The following is a 17190-nucleotide window of genomic DNA, read 5'->3' as shown; positions in this document are numbered from 1 at the left end:
TCCTTCGCACGGCACTCCCTACCGACGCGTCTCTGCCCCGATGGACATAATCCCTGGTACCCAACAAGGAACCTATGTCTGGGCCACATTCGGGTCCTCACTCTTACTGCTCAGGGTCCTCGGGGAATTCATCTCCCTGAGCCTCAGCATCTCATCTGTACAATGGAGCCACTTTCCCCTAAAAAATGGGCCGATGGCACCCACGTCAGAACTGTCCTATCCGCCCAGAGTCAGTGCTGCGTGACGGGATCAGAACCTGTGTCCTTCCCCTCCCTCGGCCTCTCATTCCTGCTGCCTCACCCTGGATGTGGTGACGTAAGAAACTATCAACCAAATGTGCCGAGGGGCCGTCCTGGACCCTGATTCAGACACAACGAGGCCCTCAGGAGGCATCAGAGACGTTTCACATGAAGTGGAAGTCGGTGACCCAGGAGCCAGGGTCCGTGCTGCGATCCTGGCGTTGTGGTCGAGACAGAAAATGCACTTACTCTTGAGACTTGGATATTGAAAAGTTTGTGGGGATAAAGTAACAAAATGTCCAAGGTTTGCTTTGGAATACTTCAGTGCGGGGGAGAAACGGGATGGATGAAGCAAGAGGAGCAGTCTTGAAAATTCTAGAATCCGGGTGTCGAGGAGTTTGCTGTATTGTTTTCTACCTACTTTGGTGTTGGAAAATCTTTCATAATGATAAAAAAGAACTGGGTGACTGTCGAGTACTGAAATGTAGTTTGCAAATCAGCGGCAGCGGCACCCCCTGGGAGAAGAGTCGCCAGAATTAGCAAATAAAAATTACGGGATGCCCAGGGGTATTTGAATTTCTCATAAACAACACACGTTACTTCTAGTCTGAGTCTGCTCCGCCTGATATTTTACCGACACTGAGGAATTCTCTGTGCCAAGAGCTTGGCAGTTCCTTATAAAAGGACACGTGTGACGACCTAGTCGCTGCCCTCCTGGGCATGTGTCCCACAGACCTGGAGACGGACTCACGTTCCCACAGAGACCTGTAGCAGCTTTATTCCTAACAGCCCCAAACTGGAAACCATCCAGATGACCTTCAACAGGTAAATGGTTAAACAAACTGTGGTGCGTTCACACCCCGGAAGGAATACTACTCAGCAATAACAAAGAACGGGCCACTGATAACACGCAGCAACTTGGATGGATGGTTGATGCTGAGTGGAAAAAGAAAGTCAAGCCCAAAAGGTTCCGTGCTATATGGTTCCATTCAGGTGGCATTCTTAAAATGACAAGAGCATGGACATGGAGAACAGAGTGGTTGTCGAGGCTGAAGGTGAGAGTGGGAGCGAGGGAAGTGGCTGTGGCTGAAACGGGCAGCCTGGGGGATCTTGGTGATGCTGGCGGTATTCTGCATCTTGATGGTACCGATGTCAGGACCCTGGCGGTGAGACTGAACTCCAGTCTCACAAGATGTTACTGTTGAGGGGGGGTGGGTGAAGGGCACACCGAATCTGTTATTTCTTACTATTGAGTGTGACTGTGCAATGATCTCAAAACAAGAAAGTTTAACTAAAAAGAAAAAATAAGGAAGAAGAAGTCATTTGGTGCTTATCTGAGGGGCAGAGGTGACTGGCACCCTGTGTGTTCTCGGGCCGCGCTGGGGGCTGCTGGGATGCAGGCTCTCCGGCCCCGCTGCAGAGCCACCGAATCAGCATCGCGTCGTGACCCCCAGGCAGGAGCTCTGACTAGTCCGGCCCCTGCTGTGCCTGGGCTCCTGGGAGTCTGTGCCAGCAGCAATGACCGTGTGTCCTCAAGCTCCTTACGATACTGTTTCCAAAGCCCAGAGGGAACTAACTGCACGTTTACCCGTGATCAGCTGCTCAGGACAACTGCGCCTCCACCCTCCAGAGTGGGGTCCCGCTGGACGCACAGTGGAGCCCGACTCCTGCCCTGGCCTCCAGGTCATCACAGCCCCAGCCCTGCCCCCTCTCTGACCACCTCCCACTGCTCCTGCCATGTGACAACACGCCTGTTTGTTTCTCAATCACCAAACCCAGTGGTCGGCAAACTCATTAGTCAACAGAACCAAATATCAACAGTACAACAATTGAAATTTCTTTGGAGAGCCAAATTTTTTAAACTTAAACTTCTTCTAATGCCACTTCTTCAAAATAGACTCGCCCAGGCTGTGGTATTTTGTGGAAGAGCCACACTCAAGGGGCCAAAGAGCCGCATGTGGCTCGCGAGCCGCAGTTTGCCGACCACGGACCAAACCCATTCCCACCGCAGGACCTCTGCACCCGCTGTGCCTTCTGCCCGAACACTCTGCCTCTAGGGTTCTAGTGGCTCTCTGCCCACAGTCACCTCCCAGAAAGGCCTTCTCTGCTCCTCCTCTCTAACCGGGGTCCCCTCGCCTCTCCCAGGTCACATGCCATCACATCAAACCAATTCATTTTCTCATCGCAGTTATCAGCACCTACCCATACTAATCGTTTCATGCAAGTTAGAAACCATGGCACTTCTGAAAAAGTCCGGGTCATAAAAATCAGGAAAACACATTAACATGTAATTAATTAAGAATATAGTTTGTTTGGTGGACAGAATCTTTTATTTTATTTTTTTTAAATATATTTTTTATTGATTTCAGAGAAGAAGGGAGAGGGAGAGAGAGAAACATCAATAATGAGAATCCTTGATCGGCTGCCTCCTGCACGCCCCCTCTACTGGGGACCCAGCCCGGAACCCAGGAATCGAACCATGAACTCCTGGTTCATAGGCTGATGCTCAACCATTGAGCCATGCTGGCTGGGCTGGACAGAATCTTTTAGAAGCACCCAGAACGTGGAAGAAATAAGTAGCCAAACAGGCCATGTCTGGGGGTCCTACCAGCTCTAACCTTGACGTCTTTCAGCAAATCCCATTGTACACTTGTTCCTCCCCAGCTTGAAAAATTTCATCTTTCTAGAATACAGTTCGCACTTCTCACCCCGGCATTCTAGGCCCTTCTCATTGGGCCCCGATTAACTTCCCCAGGGTATTTCCCTTCCTCCCCTAGACAGACTGTTCCATCTGTTCCGGCCAGACAGCTCTCTGCAGTGTTCCCTGAACAGTCCCCACATGGTCCCCGCTCCATGCCTTTGCTTGTGCCATTCCCTTTGCCAATTATGTCCTCTCTGTTTAATCTGATGAACAACTGCCGGGTAATTTGTTCAATCAATGAACATGTGTGAGCACCCACTGTGTGCCCACAATGCGCTATATGGATAAAAAAAGTATTGGTTCTTTTTCCCCTCTATTCCAAGTATAGGCGGTCCCAGCAGAACACCTGGTTAATGAGATTCCAATTTGTGATTTTTAGTTCTGAAGTCCTGTTTCTGACTCCTGGTGGCTTATGTGCTGGGTGATCTCAGATGATGGATTCGCTGATCTGAACCTGTGGGACTCCTGTCCACACTGAACTGTTTCCTCCAGAGACCTGGTCTCTGCATTTGCTGCAAACCAGAGGCACTACCTACCCAGCATCGCTCAAGACCCCTCAGAGGGTCCCCTTAAGGCAGAGACGCAGGCCCCTGAGAAGATCTGCCATTAGGTGAATCTATAAGAAACTGCCACGTGGGGGTCCAACACGGTTAAATATCAGCAAAGGCCTAAGGTCCAACCTCTACTGCCAACATCTGCCCTGAGGACAGCCAGTCCTTTCTGTTCACTTACTGCTTTCCTCTCCTACCTCAGGTTGTGGCTTAAGGTTGGTTTCCTTTAGGGGGGAGAGGAAGTGGCTTTGGAGATTTCCCAGATGTGGTGCAAGCCTGGCAATGTGTTAAAAAATATATTTTATTCAGGAGTGGATTATTTTGCAGTGGGGTAGAGGGGACATCCCAGGAATAGTGAGGCAACTGCTGGAATCCCAGGAGAGTATATTCTTCCAAGGAAGAAACGAAGGCTCACAGAAGTGAAATGACTTATTCAAGGTCACACGGCTGGTAGCAGGCCGGTCTAGGGTTTGAACCGGGCACAGTAGCAGACAGCAGGCTCTTTCTACGTTCCCTCTACCCTGAGCTGCCTCCGGAGAGCAGTCCTGGCCTGGGCTCGCCAGGCGCCCTTACCTGGTGCAGGGGGATGACGAGGAAGGCGCCCCCTCCAGCACACTCCGTCACCACGGCGATGAAGTGGGGGTTCACAGCGCAGAAGTGATTGTCGTGGACGCTGTGGGTGATGGGCACCGAGTCGTAGCAGTTCTCCTTGCTGGCTGGTTTGCCAAAGACGTGGCGGAACTTGGAGCTCCGGTACTGGGGGTGCCATGACATCTGCAGGAGACAGACGGGGACAAGGGGTCTGAGGCTCGCTGCCTGGGAAGCGGGGTGCACGGCGGCCTCAGCGGGAGGACACAGAAGAGGGCACAACCAGGGCAGGGATGTGCTATGGACCCAGGGAACAGGCTATCTCGGTGGCTACTTCCCTGGACCCGGTGAGATGTAGCGAGATGATGTGTAATTACCACTGACCTGCCTGCTTTTCATCCGTCCAAGCGTGAACACAGAAAGAGCAGAAAAACGGTAGAGAGACCTCAGCACATTCCCAATCCACCATCTCGCCGGACAGGCCAGCCACCCCGCCCCTCCCAGCCCAGCCAACTGGGTAACGTTGTGTCCTCTGGAGCCAGCCAGCCTGCCCTTCAGTTCCAGCTCTGCCTCTTGCCAGCTGGGCAGGCAAGTGACTTAGCTTCTGAAGCCTCCCCTTTCTCATCCGTAAAACGGGGACCACGAACGTATCCTTCTCAGAGACCTGTCACGAGGGTTAGATTAGATGATACGTCTAGATCCCTTGGCCAACAGTAATAATTACGACCACTATGCTCACCCCGGCATCTTGAGCTGGCCAGGCTTCCCATCCAGCCTTGCATTTGTTCACTCCATGTTTACTGAGCACCAGGGAGAGACTAGACACTGTGCCAGGCCCCAGGGTTTCGGAAAGAGTAAGCCTGAGCCCAGCCTTATAGGAGCGAAGAGTCCTGTGAGAGAGGCCACGGGGGAGTCTGGACCACTGCGACCAGGGTGCTGTAGCTGACGATGGAGGTGTGTACAGGGCAGTCAGGGAGGGCTTACCAGAGGAGGTGACACGTGAGCTGTGATTTGAAGGGCGAGTAGGAGTTAGCCATGTTGGCAGGACAAGAGAGGGCTGGCGGGAGGTGTCCCAGGCAGATGGAATAGCTGAGCAAAGGCCGCGAGATAGAAGAAAATATGGAATGTTTGGGGAACTACATGCAGTTTGGTAAGATTAACAGGGAGATGTTAAAAAAGAAGCGCGCACGCGCGCACGCACACACACACACACACACACACACACACATAAGCATAAACTGGGCAATGTGAGTAAAGAGAGTACCAGCCAGAGGTGAGAGGCCCCGATCACCAATGGCCGGTAGGAGGGTCTCGGCCTCATGAGTGGCCAAACGCCTGACACTGTGTGGCCTCCCCTCAGTCTCGCTGCTGCTCAGGTCAAACCCTCGTCCCCAATCTCGCTGACCCCACTGGACCCTCCCCTCTCTGCTCCCCATGTAAGGCAGAGGGCCCCTCTGGATACCAAGCCTGGGTGTACTCCTGACCGCCAGCCCCCACCTTGTAGCACCCTTCATTGCTCCCCACGCATTACTGCCTCCAGGTTCAAGGCCAAACTCAGCCTGTCATGCAAGGCCTTCTGGTTGGGTCCCACCCCATATTCCAAGATTCACTTTCCCTGCTCATGTCCTAAAGGGTGCCTTCCAGATAACGAGCACCACCCTGCACCCCTTGGGTCTGCTCATGCATTCCCCGTCTTCTGGGCCTTCGCCCTGGCCTTTCCCGCCGCTTGGCCTGCCCTTCCCAGCCACCGACTGCCTGTACCCACCTCTGCAGCCCCACATCCTCCACCCCCAGCTCCGGAGCCCCCAGCTCCCGTGACGCCCCGAGTGGCAGAGACCGTGTTCTCCTCTGCTCCCCACAGCCGCCTCTCCCCTCTGCCCGAGGTCCCTGACACCATCTGCCCTGATTTGGACTCTGGCGTCAGGTCTCATCTCCTCCACCATCCTGAGGGTTCCTCAACACAAGGAGGCCCAGCTCCAGGAGTGCCCAGCCCGGAGCACTGCCTGCCCCCGGCCCCAGGAACTTCCCAGAGGAAGACAGTTTGGCTGGTTCCCACGGGGTCAGGACCCTTAAGGTTCTTCTTCTCTGCGCTCAGTTCAAAGGCACAAGGTCGGACTGTTGGCCTCAGGAGGTCGTGGTGACCAAGGGAGACCCATGAGCCGAGCCCTCCCAGGTAGCCCCTCTGCCTCCTGGGGGCCGGTCTGTCCTGGGAAGCTCAGACATTCCCACTCTCCTTTTGGCAACTTTGCCCCAAAGCCGGCTGCGTTTGCCAAAGCTCCAGGAGGCAGCACCGAATGCAGGGACTGTCTAATGAGTGCCCATCTGATCCCAGCAAGGAGGCAGGAAGCCTCACAGAAACACAACGGAGAGAGGAGGCAGTGGGAAAGCCACGCGAGGAAGTGGGCAGAGAGGGGAAACGCAGGAACCAACAGAAATCGTCTGGAATGCCAGGGCGCTGAGCTCCCGAACGCGCTGCTGGGCCCTCCACGCAGAGGAGGGGGACCTCAGCTTTGTGCCTGAGCTTCCCAGCAGTCAGTGCGAGCAGGGAAACGGTCAGAAAGGGAGGGAGTCAGGGTGACTAAGACAAAAACCTCCACCCGCGAAGGAGCAGCACAGCCCTCCTCGGCCCGGGCCTGGGAGAAGCGGGTCCTGGGAGTCCTCTTAGAAGGAACAGCAGGACAAAGACCTCCCCAGGGTCTTGTCCTCTCGGTGGCAGCTGGGGGTGGGACAGCCGGGAGAAGGCAGCAGGCTCAGCTCCAGGTCCCCCACCCGCCTCACTGTGAGCAGCGTCGGGGGTGGGAGGACTGTCTGTGGCCAATGGCGCGGCTCCCCTCACATCCCAGCCTCCGTGCCGTCTGGCAGCCGTGGTCCTGCCATGGTCCTGCCTGTGACCCTCCAGAACGCTGTCCTTGGTGAAGAGAGGAGAAGCCACGTGTTCTAGATGGTACAGCTTCCATCATCCTAGGTCCCCCCAAGGGACTGAATGGAACCGAGCATCTCCCCCCACCTGACTCGGGTTGGACATAGAGCCTGACAGAGAAAGGAACGGACAGAGTGAACCGCCGAGAGAGTGGGGTTATCCGTCACAGAGCACAGCCTACCCATCCGACTCACCCCGCCCCACGCAGGCCCAGCCAATGGTCGTGGGCAAGCAGGTGCCGTGCTTGGTGTGGCCAGAGCACGGGCGCCTGCCGGGAAGAGGTGGGCGAGGGGAGGACCCGACCCCTTCGGGAGCCACGTTAAAGAACCTGGGCTCGGAGGGCGATGGGGAGGGACTGCGGGACAGTGAGACCGGGCTTCACGGTCAGGCGGACTCCCCTGACGGCCGGGAGGAAGGAAGGGTGGGCCAGAGGGCAGGCGGTGATCACCTGGGCTGAAACCCGGCACAGGGCATGGAGAGGGGAGGACGTGTTAGTGAAATGCCAAGGAGGGGGACCCACCAGCCCTGGCATCTGCGTGCCTGTGGTGGGCTGTGGGGCCAGGGGTGGGTCATGGCTGCTGAAATCAGCACGACCCACGGGCCATCCACAGTCCTAGACCCTCCGGCCACTCTCAGAGCTCTCCCTCCACCGCCCAGAGCTTGGTCCCACGCCCGAGGGACGGCTCTCTGCCCAGGGTCAGGGAGCCTCAAGAGGCCTGGGCAAGTCTACCTGAGCTCACAGTCACCTCCACGGAAATGGCAACTCACAGTGGGGGGTGGTTGCTAGGCGCCAGGGCCATTCCAAGTGCTTCCCCTGTCTGAACTGAGCAGGCAGGGCTACCTGGCTCCTCATCACAGATGCAGGGGTGCGGCCAGACGTGAGGGCCCCGAGGTCACAGTGTCAGCGGTGGAGCTGGGAGCTGAACCCGCTGTCTGCAGCCTCCAGCCCCAGGTTCCTGAAGGTCGTGACCACGATGACAAAAGCTCTTTCGCACCCACTGCACCCTGGACCCCACCTCAGCCCGTGACCATTACCACCCCCACTTCACCCAGAAGGAGAACGAGGCTCCGGGAACTAAGTGGACGCCCTCCAGAAAGGGGGCTGATGGCCTCCACGGGTGAAGCCGGCTGGCCTCGGAGCAGCCTGAACACCAGTGACCTTCTGCCCCCTGCCCCAGATTCCTTCCCCCACCCCACCCCACCCATCCCACCACCTTATCTTTACTGCCAAGGTTCGTCCAGACCTATTGCCATGGAGGGAAACGGGCAGAAGTGGGGGATGGAGCAGCACCAAGCCTCTCCCTTTGCCCAGGATATGGGAGTGTGTGCCCATATATGCAAGTGAACTTTGAGCGATTGCGTGTGCACTGTGTGTGCAAGTCTGTGCATGAGCACTGCATCCACCAGTGTTCACAAGGACCCAGTGCTCACTCCCGTGGTGTGCACGCATGTGTATCCGTGCATGCATGAGTTTAAGGACTCAGCAATTCAGAGAACAGGCGTTTTATTTTCCCTACAAGCAGGCACTTGCTGGAAATGCAGACCGTAGCGGGCCCTCAGCCTCGCCCAGGGGCTGGCCCAGAATGGCTGATCCCGGCCAGGTTTATATGCCACCCATCCTATCTTGCCCGGTCCCATCCGGCTGGGTCCACGTCAATGCCACAGCAGGCTTTCTGAGGCGTGGCACAAAGCAGGGGTGGCACCTATTCTGTCCCATGCATGCTTAGGGCCCCCGATGCCAAGGGATTAGGCTCTGTGGGCTGTGAATTCCCCGCCCCCCTCCCAAAGGAGTTAGTCATCTCTGGGTTAACATCCCATTGAGTTGATTTAATGCCTGGCAGTGGGGAGCTGGCTGTCTGTCCCAGCCCTCAGCTCTCCTGCGGATCTGTGTCTCTATTTGGTGCAGGAGAAGCAACTTGACCAAGATCCTAGGAGTAGGATCAATGCAGGTGGGAAGCAGAAGCCAAATCCTGTCCAGAGGCCCCTCTTCCTGCCACATGCTCCTCTCTGACAGGTGAGAGACGGACAGACAGACAGACAGACAGACATAGAAACTTTCCTGCCTGCCCCCAAAGGCCTGTCTTCCCAGCCCAGCCCTCCACCATCGCAGGACAAGTGTTAGCTCCAGGGTAGCTGAAAGGAAACCCAAGCTGAGTGGGTACAAAGCAGCATAGGAGGTGATTCATTAATTGCACCGTTCCCGGCCTCAGGGAAAGAATGAAATTACCTGATTTGGTCTTGGAACCTCCGGGATGGGTAGATGCCTGGTGCTGCCGGCTACCATGGTCTCTTTATAAGTTTGTGGTTCCACATCTGACATTTGGAGTTTATTTCTTTTTCCTAAAACCTGACCTTGTGGTCAGTGAACTAGCCCCAGACGTGCCTCCTGAGAGTCCGAACCACCACACTTATGTCTGCCGCCGTTAACAGAGGGAGATTACAACCACAGGTTTCCTGGTTTTAAAACATTGCCCAGCCGGCGTGGCTCAGTGACTGAGTGTTGACCTATGAACCAGGAGGTCACGGTTGGATTCCCAGTCAAGGCACATGCCCGGGCTGTGGGCTCTATCGCCAGTGTGGGGTGTGCAAGAGGTAGCCAATCAATGATTCTCTCATCATTGATGTTTCAACCTCTCTCCCTCTCCCTTTCTCTCTGAAAAAAAAAAATAAAATACACACACACATATCTATCTATCTATCTATCTATCTATCTATCTATCTATCTATAATAATGAAAGCATAATATGCTAATTGGGCCAGACGTCCTTCCAGGTGACCTTCTGGATGAAGCCGGGGCTGCAAGGGAAGCCCGGGTTGGGTGCCTGCCGGTGGCCGGAGGGAAGCCCGGGTCCTGGGTGCCTGCCGGTGGCCAGAGGGAAGCCCGGGTCCTGGGTGCCAGAGGGAAGCCGGTGCCGGCAGCCAGGGGAAGGAAGGCCTACTCTTGCACAAATTTCGTGCATCGGGCCTCTAGTATAAACATAAACAAATATTACTGTAAGAGCACAGAGCATTCTGTCTGAAGGGGTCTATAAAAGACCAAAAAGTAACATAATAAACACCCAGTTATGGGCAGGTCCCTCACCTGGACTCCAACCCTGACCAACTGTCAGCTGTTGTAGGATTTATCCTTGGCCCCAAACTAGCCTAGGAAAGCTCCTTTCTAATTCATCCTGATGCACCCGAGAGGGGCGGGAAGCCAAGGCCACCTGCAGTCAATGAAAGGCTCCCTCAACCTGCAGCCCTCCCTCTCTCCGGGCAGGAAGAGGACACCACTGCTTCTCCTGGTGAGACTTCCGTCCAGTCATTTCTGCTCATCGGAGGCCGGCCCTGTAGCTGCCCCTTCTTGGCACCAGGTGTCCTTATTGCCGCCAGCAACAGGGTCGACGTGACAAGGGTCTCATCCCCCAGGCTTAGTTTTCATCCCTCCTTCAAAGCAGAGGCCGGTCGCTGTCCACTGAAGGAGGTGGCCCACTTTCCCGCTTTGCCGGGATGGGGATGGGGGTTCCGGGGCTGGAGGGACCTTCAGTGTTAAAGTCGGGACAGTCCCAGGCAAAGGGGACAAGTGGCTCCCCTACCACCTACTGCAGAGATCTCCAGAAACCTTTATCTGATTCACGTGCAATGATTTTCCTCTAAGTCACCAGTAACCCTGACGCCGGCAACCTGCCCGTGAGAGACTCTAGAACTGACTTCTTTTTTTTAAAAAAATATTTTTATTGCTTTCAGAGAGGAGAGGGAGAGATAGAAACATCATTGATGAGGGAGAATCATTGACCGGCTGCCTCTTGCATGTCCCACACTGGGGATCGAGCCTACAACCCAGGCATATGCCCTGACCAGGAATTGAACCGTGACCTCCTGGTTCATAGGTCAACGCTCAACCACTGAGCCACGCCGGCTGGGCTAGAACTAACTTCTTAAAGAGCCCAACATCCTGAACCAGACAACAGACCATATCAGAGCAGGAAAGTCCAAGGTTTGTAAAGAGAGGTGAATGAGACGTAATTCAGTCACCAACCTCCACCCGCCGCTAGCTGTGCTTATTCTGTGCCAGGGCCCGCGGTGGGGGCAGGGCAGGGCAGGGGGCCAGAGAGGATGGATTCAGTGACTGCTTCCCACACGTCCACACGTGTCTCAGGGGAAGGGCCAAGAGCAGGGGAAGATGAGAGGCCAGGACCCGGCAGGCTGTCTCCCTTCTGAACTGACGGCGAGGGCAGTGGTTGCTACTCTCAACGCACGCGAGGCTCATGTGCATCACAGCACTGGCTGGGGGACCCAGGCGCTGGCTCTGTCCAACACTGAGCCTCCCGTCACACCCGGCTTCTCAACTAACCACGTTAAAATGAACTTGAATGTAAAACCCAACTCCCCAGCCGCACCGGCAGCATTTCTAGTGCCCCGCAGCCACGTGCGCCACGTGGGTATCTGATGGAAGTGTAATTACAGGACGCGTCCCTCACACCCGTGTGACTCGGGGCACGTTACCTAACAGTCTGTGTCCTCACCAGTAAAACCAGGCATTGTAACAGCAGCAAAAACAACAGCTCACACATGGCTGACTATGTGTGAAGTATGTTCCATGTGCTAATTCAATCCTCACAGCGGTTCCATAAATACAGACGCGGGAACTGGGGCACAGAGAGGTTAAGTAACCCGCCCAAAGTCACACAGCTAGTAGGCATCGGAGCTGGGATTCAAAGCCGGCCCGTTTAGTCCCAGGTCCACCCTTTCTCACAGGGCTGCCCTGACCATTACGTGGGACAGTCCACACGGCAGTGCTGGGTGAGTGCTCAGCGCTCAACAGGAGTTGGCTGTCAAGACTGACGTGGTCCCACTGCTCACAGGACGCTGAGGTTCGATGTGGTGCAGGACAGGTCTGTGCTGAGGGCCCAGCGTTTGGGGAATCGGAGCAAGAATCCCAAACCAGGAAGTGCAAAGCAGCCGCTGGGCACAGCAGCCTGACCCCTGGGGCCGGCCACGCTGGTGGAGGGAGCAGACAAGCACAGTGAACGCTCACATCCCCGCTGGCCGGGGAACCTGCCGAGTGTGCACCTGTGCGTCTTCCGGGCAGGGCTCTCCACGTGCAGGGCAGCGAGCTCGGCCCCGTGCTAGGGGACAGGGGCTCTGGGCTCTTGGGGGGGAAGGGGCAGTGGTATGGCCCCGCCTCGATTGCCCCCCTTCATGAACAGGGGAAGCAGAGGGCCCTGCAGCCACCAAGGAGAAAACAGTGGTGTCTCCAGGTTCTCTGCCCAGCGTCCTCCCGCCTCCCCCTCCCCCAGCCTCCGGTCCTTCTGGTCCAGCACAGATGCCCTGCCCGGCCCACAGGAAATACAGATGGAGTCAGAGGGCGAGCCAAGAAAATGCCTCTCTCCTCCTGATGAGATTAGGCCTGAGGGAGGCCTCCTCCTGACATCTGACGCTGCCCAGAGCCGTCCCTGGGCCCTGAGGGGCAGGAACCTCCTAAGCCCCCCCCCCCCCCCGCCGCCGCCCCAGGGTCCCACCTGCTCTCTACCCCTCCCCCAAGCTGTGCGGGGGGGGGGGGCCTGGTCAGCCGCTCTCTTGGTGACTCTGTTGCCGGCCCCTCCCCGCCCCAGGTTCCTATCCTGCCCCCCCCCCACTCTGTCTTTCCCTTAGGGCCCCCTCTGTCCTCCGGATAAAGCCCTGGGCTGGACTTGGGCTGTGAGCACCCCCATCCCCCCACAGCCTTCTCTTCTCCACAGACCTGCCCTCTGAGCCCAACAGATTTATCTGCTCCCCCCTGAAAGCATCGTGTTTTCCCAGCCTCGAACCTCGTCAGCCCCCGAGTCCATGGGCACTGGGCTGGGCTCCTAGGGTGCCCCCTCCTCTCACAGCACCTTCCTGGGCCCAGGCCAAACAGAGCCACCTCCTGGGGGGGCTCTCGGCTCCCAAGACCGACAATCTCCCTGCCTGTGAGGTACGAGGGCAGAGGGAGAGGAGGGACCAGGTTCGAATCCCGACCCACTTGTCTCTGCACCTCAGCACCTCGCCTGTAAAGGGCCCGAATCGCTCACTCGCGGGGTCCTGCCAGGGGTCACTGAGATAATGGGGTCAAACACCTCGCACGCATCTGGTGTGAAGGAGGAGCTCAGCTGGTGGATGCTCCCTCCTGTCCTGCTCCCTGTGACTCTTCCTTTGTTCACCTGTCGTCTGTCCGTCCGTCCGTCCGTCCATCCATCCCCAATGGCCCTCCCTTTTGCTTTGCCCACCCATAGGCCAGATGCCATGGGCAGGCACTGGGCGGCTGGGGAGAGACCATCTGGCTCCTGGATGGAGCTTTCACAGCACCACCAGCCCCTCTGGCCCCGGTCTGGGCACGAGGGCCCGGGCTGAGCCTGTCCTTTCTAGCAGGTGTGCCGGTCAGGCTGGAGAGTCCTAATGCTGACACCACTGGTCCCATGACTTTGGACAAATCTAGTCCCATCTCAGGTGTTGACTTTCCACCGTGGACTGGCAATGCCCGGCCCCGCCCACCTGTTGGGATGATGGGCAGAGGGCTCTGCAGCCTGCACGTGCCAAACCCTGGGACCGTGACGGCTGGAGCCGTCTGCCTGGTGCCTTCACCCTTTGGGGACACAGAACAGGGCTTCTCCTGTGTGTTCCCCCCCATCAGGCCGTGACCAAAACTCCCCGTAGATTTATTGCCCCAAGGACTCCTTATCTAGCAGTTTCAGGAGATAAGGTCACCTGGGGCTTTCGAAAGACACCTCCAGGAGACAGAAAACTGGAGGCTCTACTTCCTGCTCCCGCCCCGTCCTTGGCAGAGTGTCTGGATCTGTCTTTGGGCAGAGAGGGACACTGAGGCCCAGAGAGGGAGGGGCCTTGCTCAGGGTCCCACTGAGCAGAGGACGGGGCTGAAGCTGCACCGCCTCCTGGGATGGGCGTCTGGCCCGGGCCTGCATTGTTGTCAGCAGGTCCCTGCCTCGGACCCAGGAATCAGCACCACCCTGCCCTGCTGCTGGGCCCTCCCCGAGCCTGTCCTGCCCTGGGGCTGTGGGGAGGCCGACATGTAACCAGCAAGCTCCATTCAGGGCAAACAGGCTAAGCAGGCCGCAGCAGGGAGATGGAAATCTGGGGAGCTGGTGAGGGCTGCAGGGCAGATTTTTGAGCTAAACCTTAAGCTCAACGTGAGCGAGCCCGGCACAGAGTGAAGGAAGGCACTCACTCCAGGTGTAAGGCATGGCTCAGCCGCACCTCCACACCTGGCAGCACCGTGGTGCAGTGTGGGGTGGGGAAGCAACAGGCACATTCAGGAAACCACCAGGGTCTGGGTTGGCTGGGATCCGGGCGAATGCAGGGAGCAATGAGGGCCGTGGCTGGAGAGGGGGCCGGGCGTGGGCCCCGAACGCCGGCTTCGGAGCTGGCACTTGAAACGATGGGAGGCATCCGAGTTTGTGAGCAGTGGTGTGACCTGGTCAGAGCTGACGTGGATTTAGCTGCAATTTGGTAATTAGAACGTTTGCCCTGGGAAAGTACAGGGTGGGGCCAATGTATGTTTACGGTTGTTTGCAATGGAAAATAATGCAATAATTAATAAATTGTAATACAAGAATAAACGGTGCTTCCTGTACTCACAAGTGTAAACCAGCCTTGGCCCCACCCTGCACCTTCTTTCTTACCTTTGGGCTTGTGTCTAAGGAAGGAACAAGAGGTTTTGTTTCATGGCCTCCGGGAGGCTGGAGGGCTGCGGAGTACGGGGAGGAGGAGGGCGAGTCTGAGGCCTTCCTGGTCTGGACTCGGGAGGAAAAGAGCGTCGTCGATTCAGGAGGAGTGTGCAGAGCCGGCGGATTTGGTGAGCAGGAGTCAGGGCCTGATCTGCCACCTCTACAGATCTTAGCTCTACGAGCAACTGAGCCGGGAGGCCTGGCCTACAGGCCACATCCCAGCAGCTGGGGCTTTTAAATCAGAAAATCGTTTTCTTTCATCCTTCAACCCGTTCCCTGTGGTAGGAGTCCCCGGATCTGACTGGAGCCTGCCGCTCCTGCACATGCCTGGGCGGCCCAATACTCTGCTCAGGAGGACGGGGAATTCCTTCCTGCTTCTCCCTCACCTGCTCATGAACATGGGGATAAATGCCGCTGCCCAGCCTTCCTCGAGTCCCCAGCTGGCACTGTAACAGCTGCCAGGAGAGGGTGGCGAGGCACCTTCTCCCTCTGTCCAGCCTCCCCGAGCTTCGCCCAGATCGTGTGTTCAGACTGGCCGGCCGGCCGGCCGGGAGGGGCAGCAGCCCGGCGGAGGATGAAGGTAGAGCGAAGATGTCAGGGCACCAGGCCGGAGAGGCGCTTCCGCCCCAAGTCCGACTCTCTGCAAGGACTGGTGACAGCATCTCCTTTACATTTTTTTCTTTACTTTCTTTTTAAAATTTTTTATTTATTGATTTTAGAGAGAGAGGAAGAGAGTGAGAGACTTACACAGAGAGAGAGAGAGAGAGAGAGAGAGAGAGAGCTACAGAGACAGAAACAGAGAGAGAGAAGAGAGAGAGAGAGAGAGAGAGAGAGAGAGAGAGAAACAGATTTGTTGTTCCACTTAGTTATGCATTCTTAGGTTGCTCCTTGTATGTGCCCTGACTGGAGATCAAACCCACCACCTTGGCGTACCTGGACGACACTCTAACCAATCGGCCACCCGGCCGGGGCCTCTCCTTTTCGTTCTGCGTGCAGCTGTGGGTCTGAAACTCCAGAGCCCCTCAGAAGGGGGCTGATGAGCACCCAGATTGCTGGGCCCATCCTAGAGTCTCCGACTCAGCAAGTCCGGGGCCTGAGAGTCTGCCTTCTAGCGAGTTCCAGGGACCCTCTGTGAGAACCCTGGCTCTGTAACCCGCTCCACGACTGACAGTCCTCCCATGCACGTGGCATTTGCTCCTCACATCCACCTCGGGGTGGGGAGAAGTACCCCCATTTTGCGGATGCAGCAACTCGTGCTCAGCTCAGAGCAATGGAGTCACTCCTCTGAGGTTAGGCAGCCAGGAGGCAGCAGGAACCTGTCCTGCACAGGCTCCCCGAGCACAGCCACTTCCGCACGCCAGCCGCTGGGGCTGTGATCCTTTGGGGCTCTCTGTCTCTCAACTCCTCTTCCTGGTGCACGAACGCGGCTCAGCACGCAGGGGCGGCAGGTGCTCCCAGGAGGGCCTCCCCGTCTGCAGAGCAGTCACCCAGGGCAGAGAGCCCAGGGCCCCGCCCTTGCCCCCTTAGTGCTGATTGCGCATCTAGAGCTCTAATTCTCACCTAATCTAATTTTTAGCCAGACCCGCTCTCAAATGGCCGTATTGCATCTGGGGGCAAGAAACAGACACATGGTCCCAGGATGGCCCCGGGCCAGGGACTCAGCACAGCCGCCCGGCCTCCTTCCCACCCATTCCACCCGGAGAGCCAGGGCCTCTGCTTGGATGGCTCTAGTGATGGGCGCTCACCCCTCCCGGGGCAGAAGAGCCCAACCGTTAGACTTCCTCCTCCCCCCGAGCGGAAGTCTACAATTTCCCCCGCTGCGCGCCAACCACATCCGCGGCCCCACAACAGCCCTTCAGAGACGCGAGGCCCCTGACTACGTGCCCCGGGATGGCTTCACCCCACGCGAGGGAGTTTCTTGCATGACTCTGTTTCCCATCGCCTCCACATTTTGGTTGCCGCCCCATAAGGCTCCAGGCTGTCCCTATCTCACACCCCCCCATGGGCCCCCTAGATGCAGCCTGAGGACCACTCAGTAGAGCAGTTCCCCCGCAAAGATCCCAGACTTCACGTCTCATAATAGTAGCACTGGCCAGACCCCAAGAGATCATGGGGTGCGGGAGGGGAAACTGAGTCAGCATGCCCAGGGCCACCCAAACAGGGCAGAACCAGGGATGGGGTCCAGGTTTCCAGCGCCCCCAGCCCAGGACGATCTCCAAGACAGGAAACAACGTTCCCTTTGTTCCTGTGCCTGGATGCCATACCAAACATTTTGTTCCTTATCTGTGTTGCCTTTCTCAGAGGGACAAATTCCAAGGATGGCTGGGGAAGAAAGATCTTCCCATCGTGAGGCCGGGTCACTCATCCCAGCTGGGCCCTCCTGGGGCTCAGGTCTTGGGAAAGGGGGGCTGCATTTCTTCGGAGTGAAGTTTAGGCTGGGGAAAGATGGGGCACCTTGGGGTCAGGAGAGAAGACAGACCCCAAGTCTGTGCTGCTAGAAAGGCCCACG

At 57.0% G+C, this 17190-nt stretch overlaps 1 protein-coding gene across 1 annotated transcript in view; it reads right to left on the bottom strand.

Moving 5' to 3' along the window:
- Positions 1 to 17190, bottom strand: part of CORO2A (coronin 2A) — a 49498-nt gene that overhangs the window by 20606 nt on the left and 11702 nt on the right. The window contains exon 2 of the mRNA XM_079789982.1: positions 4065 to 4265. Coding sequence (XP_079646108.1) covers positions 4065 to 4265 — 201 coding nt within the window. The remainder of the gene's footprint in view (positions 1 to 4064; positions 4266 to 17190) is intronic.

This window comes from Cnephaeus nilssonii, assembly GCF_951640355.1.
Source record: "Cnephaeus nilssonii genome assembly, chromosome: 14".
NCBI classification, from domain to species: Eukaryota; Metazoa; Chordata; class Mammalia; order Chiroptera; family Vespertilionidae; genus Cnephaeus; species Cnephaeus nilssonii.
The sequence above is the reverse complement of the archived record's forward strand: the minus strand, read 5'-3'. Positions and strand labels throughout refer to the sequence as shown.